The 23305-nt window shown below is 32.5% G+C and overlaps 1 protein-coding gene across 1 annotated transcript; it reads right to left on the reverse strand.

Moving 5' to 3' along the window:
• Positions 1-18907: 18907 nt before the first annotated feature.
• LOC149265488 (antifungal protein ginkbilobin-like protein 1) lies at positions 18908-19330 on the reverse strand. The gene has a single exon (XM_089404174.1). It carries the CDS (start codon positions 19328-19330, stop codon positions 18908-18910), a length of 423 nt encoding a protein of 140 aa, XP_089260300.1.
• Positions 19331-23305: the final 3975 nt, after the last annotated feature.

The raw sequence follows: 23305 nt of genomic DNA on the forward strand, positions 1-23305 counted from the left end.
GTGACAGGGTTGTACAGAAGGGCGGAAAGGTATGTTTATGCGGGCATTTTCCTTTGTAAATGGTTTATAAGGAAATATGCGCCGATAAGATATTTATGTGTTAAAAACATATGTAACCAAAGGTTTTGTAAGGGGAAGCTTATATATGTGTGATTTAAGGTTTTTTAAAGGTTGTGAAGTGGTTTTGTAAAGGTTTGAAGTGGTTTTAAGTGGAAAAAAATCGCGGAAAGAAAAATTGTACATACCTGTAAGATCGATTTCTGAATGCCTTGGAAACCTGAAAAAATAGTAAGGAATAATTGTATCACACACGAACTACACCAAATTATTAAAGACAGCGGCGAGAGCATGCGAACAATTAAAAACTCAATCACTGAGAAATTGTTTCTCCAATGTTGAAACCTGAAAAAATAGTAGGGAATAATTCAATTAGACAAGAACTACACCAAATTATCAAAGACAGAGAGCTTGGAAACAATTTAAAACGCAATGAGATTTGCCACCTTTTTTAGCAGATAAGAGCTGAGAGAAGCCAACATTCCAGTTATCCTTCAACAATTCCAACAACCTTAAGTGCTAACAAAGAAATGCATGTATCGACGGAGCTTTTGACAATCACTGAGAAAGTGTTTCTCCAATGCTGAAACCTGGAAAAACAGTAGGGAATAATTCAATCAAACATGAACTACACCATATTATTAGAGACAGCCGCGAGAGCTTCGAAACAATTAAAAACGCAATGAGATTTGCCACCTTTTTTACCAGATAGAAGCCGAGAGAAGCCAACATTCCAGTTATCCTTCAACAATTCCAACAACCTTAAGTGCTAACAAAGAAATGCATGCATCCATGGAGCATTTGATTATAATATATGGAATGGGCCATACTATGAGGTTTGAACTTTTTTAATGTAACTAACAACTCAAAATCCCTAGTGGAGGAGAATACAAATAGGCAAAACGTTTCATATTTCGACTGTACTTAACTGAATTAAAGAAATGTTTCATCGATCAATGCCTACATACCTCATTGTCCTGGTTATTGATGATTGTCGGGCACAAATGCTTCAACCATCATTGTAATGCATGAAACGTGTCCTTATTACTCAAATTTATGCCTACATATCTCATTGTCATTGTTATGGATGATTGTCGGGCATAAATGGTTCAAACGCCATTGTAATGGATCAAAATGTGTCCTTATGCTTCAACCATTCATACGTTTCAGAATGCAAAGAGACCACTTTCAAAGCCACTGTGAAAGAAGGGTGTTCGACACTAATTTTTTTATTTCATTTTTTCTTAATCCTACATACATGGTTATCAACGAGAGGCACAGTAAATTTTTAATCATGCTTTGTAAAAAATTAATTTAAATATGGTTTAAACATGTGTTCTAGACATGCAAGAAAGTTACGGTTGCGAATTTCATTCATTGATTTAGTGACGACTACAAGAATATACTGGCATCTTTCAATTCAGACCATCTGATAAAAAAGATTAATTAAGAAAATGATTAACTTGCCGATTTTGATAGGGAGAACGCCTATGAAGCATTTCTGCTATAAGGCAAACCGCATTGAATCAATTGTCATTACTTTTATCCAAGTACATGTTATCACAATTGCAAAGGTCTATTGTGCACCAAACACATCAACTAAAGAGATCATTGATTGCATCAAAGACAACTTGGTTCATGTGTCTGATAAACAACAAATTGCAATTGTAAGTGACTTCAACTTGGACATGTTACAAAATAACTATGCACAAACAAATTATCTCAATTTATGCAAAGAAACAATTTCAAATTGCATATAAATACATCGACAGCTGATGATGACTCAATTCTTAATCACGGTTAGATAAACCTTCCAATTAGTAGTCTTTCATGCAATATTTTTGATGATTATTGGACAGATCATCATGCTATTGCACTTACAATACATCTACCATAAGCTTGACATGACATACAAATATCAAGTCAGTTACAGCAATAGCTATCTTCAAACCTTTGATAACTAGACTATCAAATATACCGATACATGGTTTCTTTTTCTCGTACTCATGTCTTGTAAGTTTACGAGAAGTGCAAGAACCTGGACTTAATCCAAATATAGTAAACTCTATAAGTTGAATTAGACATGACAACCTCATCGCAAATTTGCACAATTGTTCAAAAAAAACTATTGGCAATGTACATTTAGACAATTTGCCAACTTACTCTATGCTCAATTGATATCTCCACTCAAACTACACAAACGATTTGCAATATCATTCATAAAACATGGTTCGAAAAGAAAACAAAATAATAAAAGTACACGAGCAATTAGTGTCATATTGTGCTTTGATAATTGTCATTGCATTACTGATGGCATAGGACACTCTATGCTAAGAACACGTTTTCTCCTATAACACACCATGATTCATATTTCTAGAATCAACAATAATCCATTTGAGGTTAATCTTCCTAGCTTATCAAATACATGGGCACATTAGGGATTTTGTCACAATAATACAAAGTGAACCTTTAGTGCATGAATTTTGAAGGAGTGCAACAGGTACAAAAGTTGATCGTTGTACTCTAATTTAAATAGTATTGTGTTCTTAACAACAATTTTAATCTCTTTACGTTTTATTCATTTGCTTTGTATGTATTAATAGAACACAAACGAATTTTGAATCACAATTCTTTTTATCCATAAGAATTCTAAAACAAACTCGAAAAAGTTTTTTAATACCCCATAAATCTAAAGAGGTAAAAGTCATTGTTTCTATAACTACAATGCCTATCATGCAATTGTTTTTTGCTGTAGTCTCTTTTTCTAAAGCTCCTTTGTCTAAATAATTTTCTAGACCGCTTTCTTAGAATTCATATGATTTTTGAGTTAACTATTCATTTTTTATTATAATCATAGTTAAATTCACACTAGATCAAACTATAATTGTTATCTATTAATCACTCCGGCTTCACTAAATAAACTTGTGAAATATCAAGTGCGTTCATGACATACTAAACAATACTTCTAATTTGATTACATATTGAAACATACCTCTACAAATCACATTATTTAGCCCCCTACCAATACGAACCTAATACAACTTCCCAATTTAAAAAACCCCTACCTTCACTAGATATTGTACATATCTTTTTTTTCATTAACATTTTTTATATCCCTTTATATATTTTCATTAATTTTGAGTTCCATTTTTTATACTTACCAATATAAAAAACCTTTACCCCTAATATATACTCAATATGTTGTGTCATTTTTTACTCATTATATATATCCACCGATATGAATACAAATGTTATAGTATTTCTTCCCAAATGAAGTCCACTGCTATGTACTATCCAACAACATTGTCTCTCATTACTACATTTTTTTATTCATTATGCACTATAACAAACATAGAATCAAATTAGGCTAAATTGTAACAACACTTTGACAACAAAATCTTTGAACAACTAGCAATATTGCACCAACTACACCAACAAGGACTCTTGCTTTGCGCTGATTGCAATTATTTCTAACTCGGCGGCCATTGTGCATATTGACTATCACACAAATCTTCGAAATGCTATATATATATATATATATATATATATTAAACAAAATATTGAAAACCTTCATAATTGCTCCAATCTTGTAGCTCAAAATACTATACAACAATGTACTTTGGATTTCAGAAATTTGTGGAACCTATTACAGCAATGTTAGTATTTGATTTATTAGCTTACAAATCTCTTTGAAGGTGATGTGCTTATGGCCAAGGACAAAATAGAAGTTCAAGGCATAACTTATACATGCAGATCTTGTTGACAAAACATTTCAACTAACTATCACAGTAAATGTAAGCAAAAACCTTATAAACAAATTACTCGACAATTTCAGTAAAAAACAAAGGAATTGAAGAAAGAGGTGATGCAAAAAGTTGTATAGTTTTACATGAAAAATGTAATGTGGAAATAATACCTCAAATTTGTAATAATAGAAAGCTTGCTCTAAACACTACAATACAAAAACTCATTCAATCAACAGAGACATATCTTGTTGGCTCCATTGCTGTTGTTGTAGTGACATGCCACCAAAACCATAGACAATTTGAGCTAAGCATCAAAGATAGAGAAACTTCAAATAATGCAGCAACTGTGAATCAAATCTTCTTGCAAAATTTTCCTGATTTCAAACCGCAAATTTGATAAATTGTTGTACTATGGTGTTTTTTTTCATATCAAATGACACACGAAAAAAATGTGATTTAGTATCTGCATTATTTTGTAGTTCTGATAATTTTTTACATGCAATCACTGTCAGCTGCAACTAAATGAAGCATGAGTTAGCCTGCAAAAACACACCATTCTCCCTATTCAAAAATGTTGTCAATAAAGCATGAGTTAGCTTGCAAAAACAAACCATTCTCCCTATTCAAAAATGTTGTCAAAATAGACCAAAAAATTAAATAATACTGCAAAAAAATATTTACAATCTCTCTCTCTCTCTCTCTCTCTCTCTATATATATATATATATATATATATATATATATATATATATATACTTACTGGAAGGTCGTTTATACTATTTCAGAGTCGGTTTATACTGGTTTTTCCTTCACCTTGTAATCCATCAAGTCCTGGCTATTTTTTTTGCTAGTATTTTCCAAAACCTTTATTTGAGGTTATTGCAGGGTCTTGGGCAAAGCCACTTTTTTCCATACTTTAGGACACTACCTTTTACATTGGTTTGAAGTTCACAATATTTTTAGTTGAAGTTTTAATCTTCGATATGTATTAACTTAATATTATTGTTTCAATTATTATAATGAACAGATGCTAAATGAATATTTTTCAATTTTTAATAATTAATTTAAATTTCCGAAATTTTCTTAAAACCTTTTAACTAGAAATTAGTGATTCATATTTCATTATATTTTAGTATATGAAATATAAGTTCAATATAATGAATTGGTAAAAATAAACATTAAGTGATTAAACTATTTTTAAAACGCAACTTTAATATAACAAATTAACAAAGCTACACATTAAGTGATCAAATTATTTTTGCTATAAAAAGTTATCCAAAATTATTAAAGCTTCTTCCGCTGAAATTTTGTTGTCTTAAAAATTCCAAATGACTATTTATAATAATTATTTTTCCGAAATTTTTCTATCATATTGCTTAACTTTTTATTTATTGGTGATCAACCTCGCATGTGTACAAGTATTTTCCCATCACTATTTCTCTGTAACTATTTTTATTTCATTATTCCATAAGTATATAGCCACCAAGTCCATTTTTAACTTTAAGAGATTTTTTAAAGGAGTTTATTTATGAGGAGATTTTTGTTTTTTATATTATTGATATATTTTTAATTATCCATTTTTAAGAATGTTTACAATATTTTCTATTTTTTTTTTTTAATATTCCTTTTACCACCATTACATCAATGTTGTATGTAAATTTAGCTTTTGGGTTTTTGTTTTCATCACGTATTTCATTATTATTATTGTGCATATTTTGCACGGATGTTTAATGTTTTATATCATATTTATAGGTACAAAATTAGTAATAGAATATTGTTAATATAATTTTAAATTAGTCTTTTGGTTTTTGTTTTCATCACGTATTTCATTATTATTATTGTGCATCTTTTGCACAGATGTTCAGTGTTTTATATTATATTTATAGGTACAAAATTAGTAATAAAATATTGTTTTTTTTTGCTTGTTAAGACTAATCTAAGTACCCACGGGGATTTGAACCGGTGACCTATCGCAAGGAGTACCTTAACAAAGCACCATTCACCATCAATCCAAAACCCAATGGATATAATAAAATATTGTTAATATAATTTTTTTTTACATTTTTATTTTGGTAAATATTAATATTATTATTAGATATATATTAATTTAAGATATTTAAATTAATAATTATATTATATAAATATTATTAAATAAATATAAATTAGTGACGGAAAAGAATTCACTTATAATAATTAAAATTAAATATTTAGATCTTATCAATTACCAGTTGAGTAGGTTGAATGGTTATATTCACGGGGAGAATAATAAACCACAATTTACTTATCCTTGTCACCATATTATTGTCTAATATAACTTATGATGTTTAGCATGAGTTTTAATTACACAACTCATTTTATATTTATGCATAGTTTTATTGAAGGCAAAATCTAATATCCTGGATCAATCAAATTATGAGTTTATTAGTTAAGAAATATGATTATTTGTAATATTTTGATTTAAATATTTTAGGGTATATTTATAAAATATAGATGTTTTTTATTTTATAAATATAAAATTATAAAAAAATTAATAATTTCAAAATAATAATATATTATAGTTAATATATATATATATATATATATATAATTTTTAACATCCGAACATAAATGATTATGCCAAAAATCCACTTCACTTGTAGCTCAAGGTTTCAACCCATATATGTATAACATGAAAATGTCTAAATATGAAAAATGTTTCTGTTTGCATAAACTTATGTCTTTCCTAACTTATTTATAAGGGTATTTTAGAGGTTGTACTTGTAATATTTATGCTATTTAACTTCAAATTGGCAAAAACTCAAACTTAAACTCATAAAAGAAACAAACAAATTGGATAACTTCAGTTTATTTGGCTTCACATCGAGTTCCATGTATTTTTAGTATTAAATACTCTATGTATTTTTAGTATTAAATTTTGTTGTGTTGCTCTATTAAACGAATGCTACGTGGCACCAATGTCCAAAAACAAATAGGAGTGACATTTTCATCGCATGGCTCTTGTTAAAGATAATATTGATTTATTTCTAGTGAATTTATATATATTATTAGTTTTGAGTTTAATTTTTAAGTATAATTATGTTGAAAATGTAAATTTATTCTAGTTTTAAATTGATTTCATGAAATTAAAAAGAAATATTTTACTTTTAATTAAAAAATGAATAAATTACACTAATAAAAATAATTTTTAAAAAATCATTAATTAAGAATAAATGAATGGAATTAAATAGAATTAATATAATTATTTTATAATATTCAATTAATTTATGTATCATTATATGATAACTATATAATGTAATGTCTTATATAATGTAACATAAGGTAAAAATAAGCTAAGATATTATAAGGAGGTGATCAACCCCACCCTTGAGAACCATAATTTTCTTTCTATTTTGACTAGCTTGAATAAAAAGATGAACATCGCTAAGGTTAGAACTAATTCTCATGAGCTTCAGAGTGAAACTGGATGGTGGTCTACTCCCAAGACCCCTTGGGATGATAAAATTTGTAAGCTTTGTGATACTAAGAGGGTGGAGGATGAAAAGCACTTTATTTTAGATTGTCCTGCCCTTACTCATGCTGACTCTCATTTCCCTGGTGGTCTATTCCCAAGACCCCTTCGGACGATTAAATTTGTTAGCTTTACGATATTAAGAGGGTGGAGGATGAAAAGCAATTTCTTTTAGAATGTCCTGCCCTTACTCACGCTGACTCTCATTTCCCTAACATCTGTTAATCATCATCATTTGTTAATTCAACCCAACTATAGTGATCTTTGTGTGCGCTTTTCCCTTCTTTTTGAGCATAGAAATAAGATTCTAAAGAGTTACAATTACATTCTTCTTATTCTTAAGGTGTGATAGACCTAGACATTAATCATCATCATCATGGCTTTATTTTTAAATATAAATTATGGAAAGATTAAATATTTTATTTTTGAATATAAATTAAGGAAAATTTAAATATTTTATTGTTAGTTAAATTTGGATAGATTGCATTCAACAAAATTAATGTGGTATGTTTTCCTTTTGATATAGAATTATTTTTGTAATTTCAAAATAAATTGTATTTAAATATTAGTTTTACTCTAGTTTTTTTATTATTATGTGATATTTATTAAATTTAATTTTCATTTATGTTAAAATAGAAAATTATGAAGCTTAAATAGTTTTGAATTGTTAGTGAATGAGTGCACTGTTAATACATTCTTTGTCATAGATCATTGCTTCAAATCCCCCTATTAGTTTATCTGAGAAAAAAAAATACAAATTATGAAAATAATAAATATTTTATTATTAGTTAAGAATGTATGGATTGTATCAAATAAAATTACTAAAGTTCATTTTTTTAAGATTGATATTGCTTTATAATTTCTAATTAATTACATTGATATGCGTGGTCTATTATAAAAAAAAATAGTTGTAGGGTTTAGATTTAAGGTTCACTAAATATTCTTAGGCATATACAAGAATAAACGGTTGAGATTTATCTTTCACCATAATCTTGTGCATTTCCCTCCTCTTCTTTTTGATAATACATTTATTTGCTTTTTTTTTACAATTTGCAAGGGATTTTATTAAACATGGCTTGTGCATTTCACTCCTCATTTTCAATTTCATAAAAAAAATGTTCTCCCTTCCTCTCACCATGTACTAGTCAGCACATGGTGGTGATGACTCTCCATTTTTTGTCACCACATGGTGATGAATCTCTTGATTATTATTGTTATTTTGCATCCTTGGCCTCCCTTATCTCATATCTTAAGAACAATGTTCGCCAAGACCCATCAACAAAATTTAGAGTTCGTCAGGTATGTTGCAATCAACGATAAGCTCTCTAGGGTCTCCACCACATCTCTAATAGTATGGACGCAATATCTTGTGTACATCTATGATGGTTTTACGATATTCAATTCCAATGAAAACCTTATGTTTAGGGTCAACAAGTATCCTTTAGATCCCAAGGATGAAGTCCCACTCATGGATGGTGTAGGAATGACCCTTCTCGCAATGTGACACAAGGTATACAAACATCTCTAATATCTATTAAATGGGACTCCAGCTTTTGAAATTACTATAAGGAGGAAGAATTAAATATTCGTACACTTGAAAGTGAATTATTTTGAGTTGTATTATTATATTTGAAACAAAGCCTGAGTCTACAGAATGAATGACAAGGATTCCTGTGAGAATTCCAAGATGCACTGAAAAAATTGTTCATCATGAAAATAGTGTCATCTCTGTTGATCTCCTCAAAGAGTATTGGGGAGATGTTGTGCATTCTTTGACTAAACGCATTAGGGGAATGTAATTTTACATATTATTACTAAAGAAAAGAATCTCAATCTCAATCCTAAAAAGTTAACTGACATTTAAGTACTTTGGATATAAATCTCAACATTTACTAAGAATATTCTAGAATATTCGTGGAGACTAAATTCCCATAATCCGCTTAATAATTATTGATAATTGCACCCATAGAAACTCTCTATCCCAACTTGGAAGAGGAGATGTAATGCCTTTTCATGTAAACATTTTGACTGGGTCAAATTATATAAAAATAAAAATAAAAAAAATAAACTAAATTGAAAAATTAATAATTTTCCAAGGAGTTAGCTCATTTGGTGATCAAAGTGATGTGAAATTATGGAAACCAAGAGATCCAAAGTTCAATCCCCTAGTTTTTTCTTAGTCTTCAGAGAGGAGGACAAGTCATAGGCCCCCAAAGGTATAGCAATAGCAGTCAAAATCGACCCTGTGTCATGCAAGTATGAGACTAAACTAGTTGTTGATTCCTCTAGCATATATATATATATATATATATATATATATATATATATATATATATATATATATATATATATATATATATATATATATATATATAAACATAAACTTTGGATCTATGTAATATATCTTACTTAAGAGAGTGAAGAAGAAATATATATTTTGGATCTATTAAGCATCGAGAGGGATCAAATCAATCGAGATGTAAACATTTTATATATTTTAACTCTGGATCTATGTATTATGCCTATTTAGAGGCATGAAGAAGAAATATATATTCTGGATCTATCAAGCACTGAGAGGGATCAAATCTATCGAGATGCAAACGTTTCCTCAATTCATGCAATCAAAAAAGAGATTTGCATCTACTTTAAGAGATTTGATCCCTCTTGGCACATGATAATTTGCTGGAAGACCGAAGATTGATGCATTCATGGATCTCTCCATGGAATTTGTCAAATCATTCTTCGATATTCCTCCAATGGTTGGGGGATTCTGATAGGAAGGGTATTCCATCTAAATTTAATCATACTTGGTTAAAATATTTACAATTCGATCACTTAGTTCGATCTTTCTCGTTAAAATCAGTTGATCATAAGGAGATTTCTCATATGGAGTAGGTTTACGAGAAAATTTCTGAACTCAAAAACATGGCGTGGCAGTGGGTTAGGGGAAAAAGTAATTTATATTAAATAATTATTAGAGATTGAACAAGAACTTATGCTGATTTTTTATCCTAATAAGGTGGATTTCTTTTCTAAATCTTTAAAACAAAGAATCATTGAACCTGGAAAGGAGGAAGCGATCTATTCTAAATCATCAAGAAGAGGAATGGAGGCTTAAGAGTCATGCCATATGGGTTGAAGCAGGGGATAAAAATACTAAATTTTTTCACACATTTTCTTCACAAAACAAACTTGAAAATACTTTATGGGAATTGGAGGATGAGACAGGTCAAAATATAAATTCATTGAAGGAGCTTCACAAGGAAACTATTAGTCATTTTAGGAAACTATATTGGGCTAGAGATGGAGTCGACCTCGAAAGTTAGTTGTGGATAATTGATGCATATCCAAATATGTTCAACATGAAGGATAAATCAATTATATGGAAGCCAATCTCCTTAGATTAATTTATATCTATCTTGAAATATTTTTCCAAAGAAAAAACTCTCGACCCAATGGTTGTCCCATCAAGATATTTAATCTCATGGGTGGGGATCTTTTGCTACCTCCTGAAGAATCACAAGTCAAATGTAATATTTTTGGTTCCCTCCACTCCACTTTTATTTATTTCATCTCTAAAGTATATAAGGCTAAACATTTTATGGATTATAGACCTATATATTTGTGCAATATTACTTTTAAAATGGTTACAAAGATATTTGCTAATTGATTAAGGATCATCTGTCAAAACATATATCTCTTGAACCACTCGGGTTTCTACAACATAGACAAATTATGGATGTTGTGGTTATTGCACAGGAATGTATACACGCTATTAAGGTAAGAAATAAGGATGCATTACCTTTCAAATTGTATTTGTACATGGCATATGATTGTGTTGATCGGTGTTTCTTGAGGTTGGTATTACACAAGGTTGGTTTCTCCGTGGAGGTGGTGGATTGGATTATGGCATGTATCACCTTTGTTAATTTTTTGATTTTGATTAAAGGGGTGCCTTGTAAATTTTGAGGGCCTCTAAGGGGTTGAGGTAGGGTTGTTATTTATCTCCTTTGTTGTTTTTACTTTTTATAGATGGTATGAGTTGGTTTATTTCCATCGCACATAAACAAGGTTACTTCTCAAGGCTCTAGATGACAAAATCATCTCCATTTCACTCTTGATATTTGTGGATGATGTTCTGATACTTTTGAGGGCATCAATTATTGAATGGAAATGCATGCACCAGATTATTCACTCTTTTGGTCTCACATCTAGCCTTAACATGAGTAATCCAAAATCATTATTAATTGATGCATCAATGAATCCAACCATTGTATCTAATATCTCTGAATCTTTAGGTACCTGAGTTTCCACTTGAAACCAAACAATTATGGAATTAAATATTGGTGTTGGTTGATTGAAAAATTTGAACACAAATTGTAAAATTGGTCTCATAAGTGGTTGACTATGGGGTGACATTAATTCTAGTTCCATCAGTCCTACATAGTATTTCTATGTACTAAATGCATCTTCATAATTTACCCCACTACATCATTATTTAGATAAACACAATTATTTCAAAATTCATTTGGGTTGGCTCCAACAGTGTTAAAAAGATTAATCTTGCTCAACTAGGGGACATATCCAAGCAGAAAGAGGAGGGGGGATGGAGATTAAAGGATATAGAAAAATTTGGTTGGGATATGGGGGTAGAAATCTTATGGCAAGCATTATATGGTTTTGGTATATCATAAAGTAAGAGTATAATTAAGGATAAATACCTAGGGAATCATTCCATGATTGAGTCGATAAAGTAGGGGGCTCAAGATCCAAATTTGGTTTCTCATATTTGGAATGTTTTGATGAAAATAAAACAATGGCTGACTGGGAATTTGATGAGATATTGGTCCAAGCTCACAGGAAGAGATCTCGTTGGATCCTATTAGGGGATTCACTAGTAATCACACCCTGCCTACATCGCTTATCAAATTTATAAATAATATGGTAATATATTATAGTAATCAGATACAAGTGGCATCATATTCTCTATTTATATATCCATCCTATATTAACTTAAAGAATTTGGGATTATATGGGGAATTGGCCAAGAATTGGGATTCGTACATTCACCACTCATTAATGGTCGACATCACATTGGGAGGTATAGGAGATAAATTCACTTGGGATGGAAAGACAATGTAATATAGCCTATTTAAAGGAGTGAAGAAGAAATATATACCCTCGATCTATCAAGAACTGAGAGGGATCAAATCTCTGGAGGTGCAAAAATTTCCTCAAGGTTTTTGATGAGCACCAGTATTACAGAAAGAATTTTGCAACTCCTAGGGCTACCAACTTTACTTCATCAACTCAAAGTTCGTACAAAATTGGAGGTGATAGTGTTGTATACACAAATAGATGGAATGGTCCACTCTTTTTCATTGCTGAAATGGGGCGATAGACCACCAGAGTTTCTCAAACTAGCCTTCTATTGATTTAGAAGAAGTTTGATTACCAATTGAGGAAGGATAAATTTACCCTAATTGAGAGGATTATAATGCTACCTACTACAGTAATGAAAGACTAAATTTAGAGGATTGAAATGCTACCTACTACAGTAATGAAAGACAGAAATAGATGCCTAAAACACACAACTCATCTAGCTATTTGTTAATATACCTTGCTTCAAAAGCATTCTAATTTAACACATGTGAAATCCTAACTAACCTAAGCATGAAATCTGATCTAAACAAGCTCTTAATTGCTCCACGCATGAATAAGCATAACAACCTTTTTCTTTTTGTCTTTTTGTGAAAACATGAATGCTAAAACTTCTCGTTGCATGGTAGGTGGGATAGGTGAGGAGAGAGATGAGTATGATGGGTCAAATGGCTTGGGAGGCAAGTAGGGATCTTCTCCTAGCTTTCATGATGCATTTTTCACAAACCTAGGTCAAAACAGACCATTACAGGTTTTCCTACAGGATGTCCTAGTTCACCTATAGGATCCCCTGTTTCCTACAAGAACATGGCAGAAGCATAAGGAGTGATTTGGACAGTGCTATGGAGCTTAGGGAAGGTGGGTGACGGAAGGAATAAGGCAAGTAAGTGGTTGGAACTCACTTAGAACTCAAACCGAAACTCTATGATGGTTGGATTTGCTCAACAAGCATGTCAAGTTGTCCTTGTGAAATGATAACTCGAATTGAGAAATTAGCGGACTTTGGTGATCATGGGAGGCTATGGGTTGGTTGAGACTGATGATATGAGGTCTTCCTGCAATATTTAAACTCCTGCAACGTACACATCATTGTTGGCATTTATCCATAAATCATTTCAAAACAAGAAGGGTTTACAACAATATAAGGAAACATAATTTGCATCATTTATTTGCCAAGTTCATGCATGGAAATGCTTGAAACCTATTATGAAAGAAAAATGAAATCCAATACAAAAGTTAAGATATCTGAGATGAAAACTACAAGCTATCTTCTAAAACTGAAAGATAATGACCTAATTAGCAAAAAGACCCTAAATTTCATAAGAACCCAAAATTTTCTCTTTTTGGGGCTGAATGGGAGTTCTTCCTGAAACCATGGTCCCTGAAGGAAGGAATGAGGTAAGATCCACCTGTTACCAGCCTTTTTTGAATGTTTTCTTGTCTCTCTAATGCTACTGTTAAAGCTAGGCAGGAATAGAAGCAAACTAATCGAATTTACCAATACTTGCAATGTAATAACACAAAAATCAATTTAACAACTAATCTATGAAAGAACCTGAGAATACAAGTACAGTAAGAGGAACCTCTACTGCTAGGGTTGGGCCCTAACCCAAGAGCTTCAGCCCTCTAATTCAACTTAGTGTTGGATTAATGGAATGCACATTTTCATTAACATATCAAAAAATACATAACAGTGTTTGGTCACAATCCTTCAACAGGAAAACTGCTTAACTATTTTCCATAAAAAATCAAAATCCTAATGAGGCTCTAGGCCTCTTTATTTATACAACTAAAGTTTCCAACAAATTCCTTAAATCTAGGGAGGCTTCGCTCCCAATATTAAGATTAACTTGTTCTTAACTATCATTGGCTTAGCTGCCAAAGATCCTCATGACTCGGCTACCTGTAACTCCAAGCTGGTGTGATTTGATTGAGGGAACTTCAAGTGAGTGAGGATTTAATGAGGGAGATACATCTCTTATAATCTCTCCATTTTGTCTCATTCGAGTTCCTACACCTTAATTAGCCATAATTTTCTCCTAGAAACCTACAATCAATGCACATTAGACCACTAAACATAACATCTTACTATTATTGATCTCATTAAGAAAAATATAATTAAAACATGTAAAGAATTATGAGAATAGTTGATTTTAGTAGGCTTGGAGGTGTATTAAGGTCCATATATTTTACCCAATTATGAGCCTCATGATCATCCCCTATTGAAAGTGTTACTCATCGTCTCAGAAACCCAATCTATGTCCATGTCCTTCACTCTTTGGTGGCTTCCTTGACATCCCATGCTTCTGCTGTAGCCTCTTCCTCTTGTGAATAAAACCCTGCATTCTACTCTATCTCTTCCCACTGCTTTCTTTCTTCTTCTTCTTTTCTTTCCAAAATTCCCAAAAGAAATGGTGTATTGAGCCTCAATCCAATCCAATTGACTTTGAGTCTTTGAAGTGCCTACTTATACATTGGGGTTTTATTTAGTGCCTCTCTCATTCTATCATCAGAATGATATTTTATGACCTTTAGGTTGTAAGGTAAGGTGTTTGATCTCCTTTGGAAGGCTTGCTGGCTGTCATCTCCTAGCAATATTAGCATGTCTTCAAAGTGTGTGACTACAAGTTCTTGTACAATAAGGTACCTTGGTGCAAGCTTGGGATCATTTGTAATGAGGTTGTGGGTGTTGATGATAGCCATTTGGTTAGATTGTTCTTCTCTAATCATAAGGGGTTCTGCCTCTTCTTTTTCCAATACACTTTTCATCTCTGTAGCTATTTCCTCCTCATGATTCATCCATGATGATAAGGCCATCAATTTCAAGTCCCCTGGCTTTGGATTTGGGTCCCACACATTTAAATCTGTCAAGGCCAAGTTGTGTAGGTAAAACTCAGATATCTTTGCTCTATCTTCCAAGGGGCTATGGTCACAGAGATTAATGAATTGTCTATAGTCCTGGAACGATATAGTTCCTCTTTGTGCTAGGGTCTTTATCTAGAATTGTAGCCATTGTTCCTTGAGGTACAAGGCATATGACTTTGTTGGAATCCTGCACTGGATTGCCTCCATGGACAAACTTGCCATAGTTTCCAATTGGCTTTCCCTTTCTTGTAGCTTCTTCCTTAGCCGTGTGTTCTCAACCTCAAATTGTGATTTCATAATTGCTTCTCTATCTCTTATTCTTCTCAATTCTCTACCCATTTCCTACAATTTCTCCTCCATGTGGCCTACATCCTCTACCCCTTTTGATTTAGCAATTTGCATCCACCCACGTGTCCTTGCCCTCTCTTTTTCAAGTTCAAAGAATAGGGGAATGACAAAATTTTGTGGTATCATCCTACCTCCTTCAATGAACCTGTAGTAGGAGCTGAGGTTTAGTTAGGGGTCATGAAGGGAAATTTATTTGACTTAATTTCTAGATTGTTGGAGTGAATCACGAGTTGCATTCCAAATGCGATTTATAAACATTCTCGAGTGAGTCATAAATTTCATTCCAAATGCAATTTATAGACATTCTCTTGCGTGCTTATGAGAACGCATAGGAAAACGGACAATGAAGTAGCACATTGTTTCCAGGTCATGATTTCTTGTCATTAGATTCAATTACATTGAAACCACTCATGCTACTAAATGTTCTGTGTTCAGATGCAAGATGTCCATTTATATTTTAATGTTAATTTTTACTTGAAGTACCTTCATTTGGAAATAAGTGTAAAGGAGCACTCCTAATGTCATTTGGATCATTTCTTGGATGTAAGAAATTGTTGCGATTTACATAGGAAAATTGAAAATTTAATTGCTTTTCAATCTTATATCAATTATCGATTGGATATATCATATGGCTAGAATGAGAGTTGAAAAGTTGAGTCTTATTCCATTTTTTTTAAGGTTTTAGCTATTACATATAGTTTTGAATAGTAATTCAAAATTGTTATTTGATATAACTTTTTTATTTAAATAATGTTTTGCGTCCGCAACAAATTAAATAGTTATATTTGGAATTGCATCATATTGGTTGTTCAATTGTAGATGGTAAGATTGTCTTAGCTTGGAAATTAGAGTAAATCATCTTTTCTTTTTACACTAGAGTTTTGATAAGTGATCCTTAATCTCCTTTTGTTAACACATCATATGCTCTCCCACACACTCACCCTAGCAAGGGATGCCTTATCAAAGTATGCTTATGGATAGGAATGGGAATCTTCTTTAACAATAATGTTCCATGGCTATTGCACATGAACAACTTTAGAAATTAAGTCATATGTCGTTAGAACTTGTGATGTTAGCCTTTTAGGAGTCTTTAGTATTTGCTTGGATGATGGCATTGTTCCTTGCAATCTGTATGCACCAATTGAAGATTTATGCATTTTTTGGGTCTTCTTGTTCCAACCTGTTTGCATGAGATACCACATGGAGTCTAAAGCAAAAAAACTCAAACAATATTCCACACATCCAGGGTGAAAGGACACATAAGGAAGAGATGGTCCACATAATCCTGACATTTTTACATAGGGCACACCAACTAGGCATGGTCATGCTTCCCTTTTATAAGTTGTCATCTATGGGATCTTATTTTCCTATATGCACCATTGGAGGATCCTTTCTTTTTCCAAACAACTTAGGTTCCATAGTATTTTACATCACCAAGCTAAATCCCCTTGTCAAAATGAAATTCAAACAACACATTTATGGAGAATATTCCCCAAGAGAGGAGTGCACCCAACATAATGTTTGTTCCCTCTCCTTGAGGTGAACATCCAATATATTGAGTGCAGTAGTGTAATTTAGCCACTAAATTGAAAAATCAAAAGGAATATTTAACTGATTAGCATGATGCCATCCACCAGTCCAAATAGATATTCTAGCATGATCTACAACCTCCTATTTGCATTTAGGAATCCAACAAAATTCTTTGGAAAATTTTAATTTTCCCCACACCCTACACATTTGTCCATACCCATTCTTACTTCATCACCATTTTCCTACTTCCACGATATCCTTTTCGTTTCCGAGTTCCTAATCCAATGTTCAATAGATATAGGGTGAATATACTTTATGAATACCACTTCTATCCATAAGTTATTTGTGTATAACAGTCTCCATCAAACCTTAGCTTCCTTCAAACCTCAATTGCCAACAACTTAAACAAAGAATAAGACCTTTTTAGATGTCAAGCTTTCAACATCTTTGGAAAAATTATTTTATCCCATTTGACAAAATTAAAAACCCTATCATATTTCTAACCCATCCATAGAAATATGCAACTAATCTTACAAATAGATTTAAAAATCCATTTTAGAATCAAGCACAAAGACATCCATAAGACTGTCATAACTTCTAGAGCGAATTGGATAAGTATTAGTCCACCCATAAGATTGTCATAACTTCTAGAGCGAATTGGATAAGTATTAGTCCACCCACGCTAAACAAGCATCTAAAGCTTCAAACCTTTAATATATTCTCAAGAGCAAATGGAAATTATTATTCTAACTCTAAATTAATTAGTAGTTTATTTTCCCACAAAAACAATGAATAATTTGCAACTACAAGTTTCACAAAACTGAATTATGTTGAAAATAAACTAGAAAATGATAAAATAGTGGAACATAAATACACAAATTTGACACGGTTATTTTTGAAATAAAGTCCCCATAAAAACCTTCCTTCGAATCATTATCCATACCCATCTCTACATTTTCTTCCCTTCTTTGGCTCGAACTCTTTTAGCAACTATTGTTGATGTCTAGAGATTGATTATTTTCATCATTCATGGCACTGGGGAAAGAAAGTGCCAACAAGATTACATTAGTAATGCTTGCTTGCTTTCGGAGGGGCTTGAAAATATTGCAAAAACTTAATTTATCTTAAATTTTTGCATTCTTTTATTTCTTTTAGGTGTAATTTCTCAATTTTATAAGAAATTTTGAAATAAATTTCTCAAAATTACAATTTAATATCCAACACTCATAAATAATCCACCACTGATAAATATTGAAATTAAAACTACATTTATATCCATGAAATCTATTTTGGAAAAAATCTAAATATCTATTAAACTTTGATTTAAAAAAAAACAATAAAAATGGCAAACTATTTAATCCAAACCTATTTAAATAAAATGATCTTTTATTAGAAATCATCAAGGCTTTGCAAAGAATAAATGAATAATCTAAAACTAAAAAAATGTTGTTCTGAAATAATAAAATTTAAAAAGTGTAATAGTATTACTGTATTACACTGTAAGAACAAGACATCACGAACGAAAAACATTCACGTTAATTAACGTAACGTAATTAACATGCCGGTAAACATTAAACATTCCACAACATTTACGTTGAAACACCACACATTCTGAACATGATTTGAAGATACGCTGGACCTAGAGAAATAGATAGCAACATTTAATACAGAAATAGATAGCTATGAGACATATAATCAGTAAAACTTGTACGTCTCATAGCGCATGTAACAGTGGTTGTCATTGGCTTGAGCCCAAGCACCGATGGTAGGGCCGCAAGCGCTCGAGATGCAATTGCCGAGGGTGGTAAGGCAGGCCGTGCACTCAGACGCACCGATACTCCTAAGGCAGACTCCTTCCCCGTAGGCAGCGGGATATTCGTTGGTATTTGTAATGTAGTTGGTGTAGACAACAATCGTTCCTGAGTCGGAACCCTGCGTATACGTGTTTTGTTCCACAGCCATGATTATGGTTGTCAGAGAAGCCTGTAGAGGACTGTTGGGTGGGTATGACGCGGCGTTACAGCTTTGAGAGACATCACTGCAGTCTTCGTCCTGGGCGCCCGCCACTGCGAGTAGTAATATGAGAGGTAAACCAAAGGTAAATGAGATGATCCTCATGGCTACCTCACCTCAAATGAAATAATAACAATTCCTTCAGATGCCAAACGTTATTATTGCGATACTTATCAATCCCCGGAGGACGTTCCCCTTTTATAGCCTTGTGTTGTGTTGTGTTGTGTTGTGTTGGTAAGATAACATCCCTAACGTCAAAGATGAATGATGGTGATTTATTTATTTATTTTGGATTCATTCCATTTCTTCACATTAATGGGATTTTCAAAATTACCCCTACATTTTCTCATTTAATCTTATCCATATCTTTACCGGACCCATTTCAAAACACTAAGAGTTTTTCATACCCATTTAAAAATATTTCAAAAACTTATGTATTTCTCATGCTGGACCATTTTATAATTAAAAAAATTATGTGTTTCTCACACCCCCCACACACACACATATATTTCTCATAACCATTTTATAACTCAAAAAACACAAAACACTTGAGAGTTTTTCATACCCGTTTTAAAATATTTAAAAAAATTATGTATTTCTCATGTTAGACCATTTTATAATTAAACAAATTATGCATTTCTCACACCTATATATATATATATATATATATATATATATATATCATAAATGTTTTATAACTCAAAAAACTATGCGTTCCTCACACTTATTTCAAAATATTGAAAAAACTTATGTATTTCCCATATGTGACCATTTTATAATTAAAAAGTTTAGGTCTTTCTCACACTTCACAATTTAGCAGTGATTCTTATTTTAATTCATTATTTCTTAATTTATGATTGAAAATAAATAAACAAATTAGTGGAATGATATCACTGTCAATAATCATCAATCCATAATAAGCATGAAAAACAAAAATATAACTACTATTAATATCATTAAAATACTAATATTTTATTAATATTGTAAAAGTAAAAATATTATTTTTTCACTTCAATATTGAAAACACATTAGCTAAGTATATATCAAATTTTTTATTTTTTTTTTAAATAATTACATCATAATATTAGTTTTCCAAATATAACTTCTTATTATTATTTTTTAAAACTTTATTTTTATAATTTATTTATTAGAAATCATCTAGCTTAAAAATAATTGCATACATTAAATTTATCAAATATATGTCTAGAATAACCAAATTATTTAATTATGAATCCATAAAAACATAAATACTATTTTTATTGGCGAATTCTACACTTAAAATACATTTTTTTTTTTTATGTTTAAAGTGCATTTCAAAATATTTAAAAAATTTATGTATTTCTCATACGGGACCATTTTAATATTCAAAAAACTATGCTTTTCTCACACCTATATATATATAATACAAACTCATAATAATAATAATAATAATAATATTTTCTTTTTTTTGGCTAAAGCAAGTATGGATCCTTCTATATCATTATGGAAAAAAAGTAGTGTACAATATGAATAACTATTCATACGACATAAAGGAAAATAGAAAGGAATAACAACCTTAGTCACCAAGGGCAACACCGAACAGCTATGCCTTTAGAAAAACAAGCATAAGAAGAAATAACAAGAATCCTGACAAACCCTCGGGAAACACGCCAACTTTCTGGCGGCCTCCCTTCAGAAAACCCCCAACTTAAGAACCGTCCCATCAAACCAATAAGATCGACGGCTGACGAGGAAGTCGATATGCAGAAGAGCTTGAAGATTAACCTCCCTGCGACAACCGTTGATTCGCAGCATTCAAATCCTACGGCTGAGAAAGATTTCGCACGTGACAAGAAGTAGGAAAGATAATGAGCGATCGAGGGCGGTTTTCAAACCCATTCCCTGCCACATGTCGCAGGATGTATGTGATCGCTGCGATAATGCCAAAACCATTACTGCTCTGAAGGAAGTGCGAACAGTTGAAAGCCATCTGGGAGGTGTTTTTGCAAACTGGAACCCGAGAACTAAAACCACTCGCTGCCAAATGGATTGAATCCTCATACCAACACCAAGCATCATCGCCCTGGTTGGGAGAAAGTGCGGGAGAGAGTATTGCATCGAGCAAAGACATGAGGTAAAAATAAGAGGTCAACATCATGCTTGCACCTTGCCTCTAGACTACCCGACAGGGTACCCTTCTTTTTCGGCATAAAATTCCCACCAAGACGACACCAACGAGGGACTATCAAATCGAGCTATTCTCCCTTGTTTTGAGTCTAAACACATCCCTGTATTCTTTCACCTGTGCGTCGCACATAGCTCCCAGTCTACTTGGAATTGAATCATGCGACTTCATCAACACATTATTCTCTGTGCAACTGACTCACTAGTTGGCTAGAAGATTCGCTAGTGTATTTTCCTTTTTGTGCACATGATGGAAACTAATAGTGCACAGGCCCTGAAGATGGCTTTGAATTCTTTGGAAGACCCGAATGAGATTCCAATGCATAAAGACTTTATCCGAGGTAGTTCCATTATGAATTTTTTGCACTAAATTGATAATTATCTCCAAATCTGCCTCTGTCATGAAGTTTAGACAATTGCTCTGCATCAGAGAATCTAGGCATTGTTCGATAGCCATTAGATCAGCCATGTTATTCGTGGCTATACCTAGGTGGAAATGAAAAACGGAAACGATATTGCCCTCTTCATTTCTAACGACCTGTCCATACCTTGCAGTTCTCGGGTTCCCTTTTGAAGCCCCATCAATGTTGTACTTTAAATAGCCCTCTAGAGGAGGATGCCGGAAATCCTTCTCCAGATCCATCATAGTGAGCTTCCTATCAAGGCCAAGGAGGGTAAGCCCATTCATCCATAACTGCCTGAGAATATTTAAATCTACATATGAGGGAGGGGTTCTAGGGAAGTTGTGAACAGTAGTTCTCACTATCTCCTTGAGTTGTTTCAGGATTATCTCCCTCAGGTGTTGGGGGGGCTTTTTATCCTCCTTAAAAATTCTTTTGTTCCTCTCTTTCCACATGTTCCATATGATGAAGCTTGGTATAAGAGCCCATGCTAAGTTTAGAATTTCATTATCCAAAAAAAATTTCCTCCAGATGTTGAGGGTGTTAATGATGCAACTTTTGTCTCTATCAGATTGTTGAAAAATAATAGCAAAAAAATCCAACAACCAGGATGTGAAAATACAGTTGTTAAGTAAATGTTCCTGGGTTTCTTCTTGTGCTTCACAGAGCGGGCACCTGGAGGGCCCTTAAACACCTCTTTTCCTAATTTTATCCCAAGTCATTATTTTTTTGTGATACACCACCCACATGAAGAGTTTGATTTTCATCCACCCTTGATGACTCTAAAGCTTTTGCCATGTTTTGTTTGGAACCAAAGATCCAGCTCAAGAAGAATGCCTTTTACTTCCTTAAGAATAAAGGCACCCTCATTGTTATTCCCCCATCTCAGTTGGTCTTGTCCCTCAACCACTAAGATCTTCCTTTTCTCTACTATTTTCTCAAGCTCCTCTTCTCTACTTTTCAGGAGAGTGTTATTTCTGCATTCAATGTTTTTCCATGTTCTCCACTTATCCGTAGGATTAGAATGTATCCAAAAATCCTTAACTTTTATTAAACCTTTGGAATCTGACTCCTGTTTAAGCCCAAGAAAGTCTTCATTTGCCAGAATTAGTTCTTGCTGCCACTTGTCTTCCCAAAAAAGAGCAAGATTTCCTTCTCGAATTTCCCAGAAGCTATTCTCTTGTACAAGTCTTCTATTCTCCTAGGCTTTGTTCCGAATATAAGAACCATTTATATTTCCTGACATTCTTATAAGATCACTCTTCTGCCAGGAACTGACATATTTTTCTTTCCAGATATTTTCCCATTGAGTCTCTGGATGCTGGACCCAACGCCACCAAAGTTTGGCTCCTAAATCCTTACTGAGAATCTCCTGATCATCCAATCCAAGTCCTCGATGATTCTTGGGCTTACAAATTTTATCTAAAGACACCAAGGCCCATTTTCTCTTAGTCTCCTCCTTGCCCCAAAGGAATTTTCTTTGAATATTCCTAAATTGTTGAAGGGCCCCTTTTGG

This window comes from Pinus tabuliformis, chromosome 6, assembly GCF_031772625.1.
Source record: "Pinus tabuliformis cultivar Carrire ecotype Pingquan chromosome 6, CPIR1, whole genome shotgun sequence".
NCBI classification, from domain to species: Eukaryota; Viridiplantae; Streptophyta; class Pinopsida; order Pinales; family Pinaceae; genus Pinus; species Pinus tabuliformis.

What these genes read in the sequence shown, in the direction of transcription:
- LOC149265488 (XM_089404174.1), bottom strand. Translation starts at nt 19,330, where the DNA reads ATGAGGATCATCTCATTTACCTTTGGTTTACCTCTCATATTACTACTC.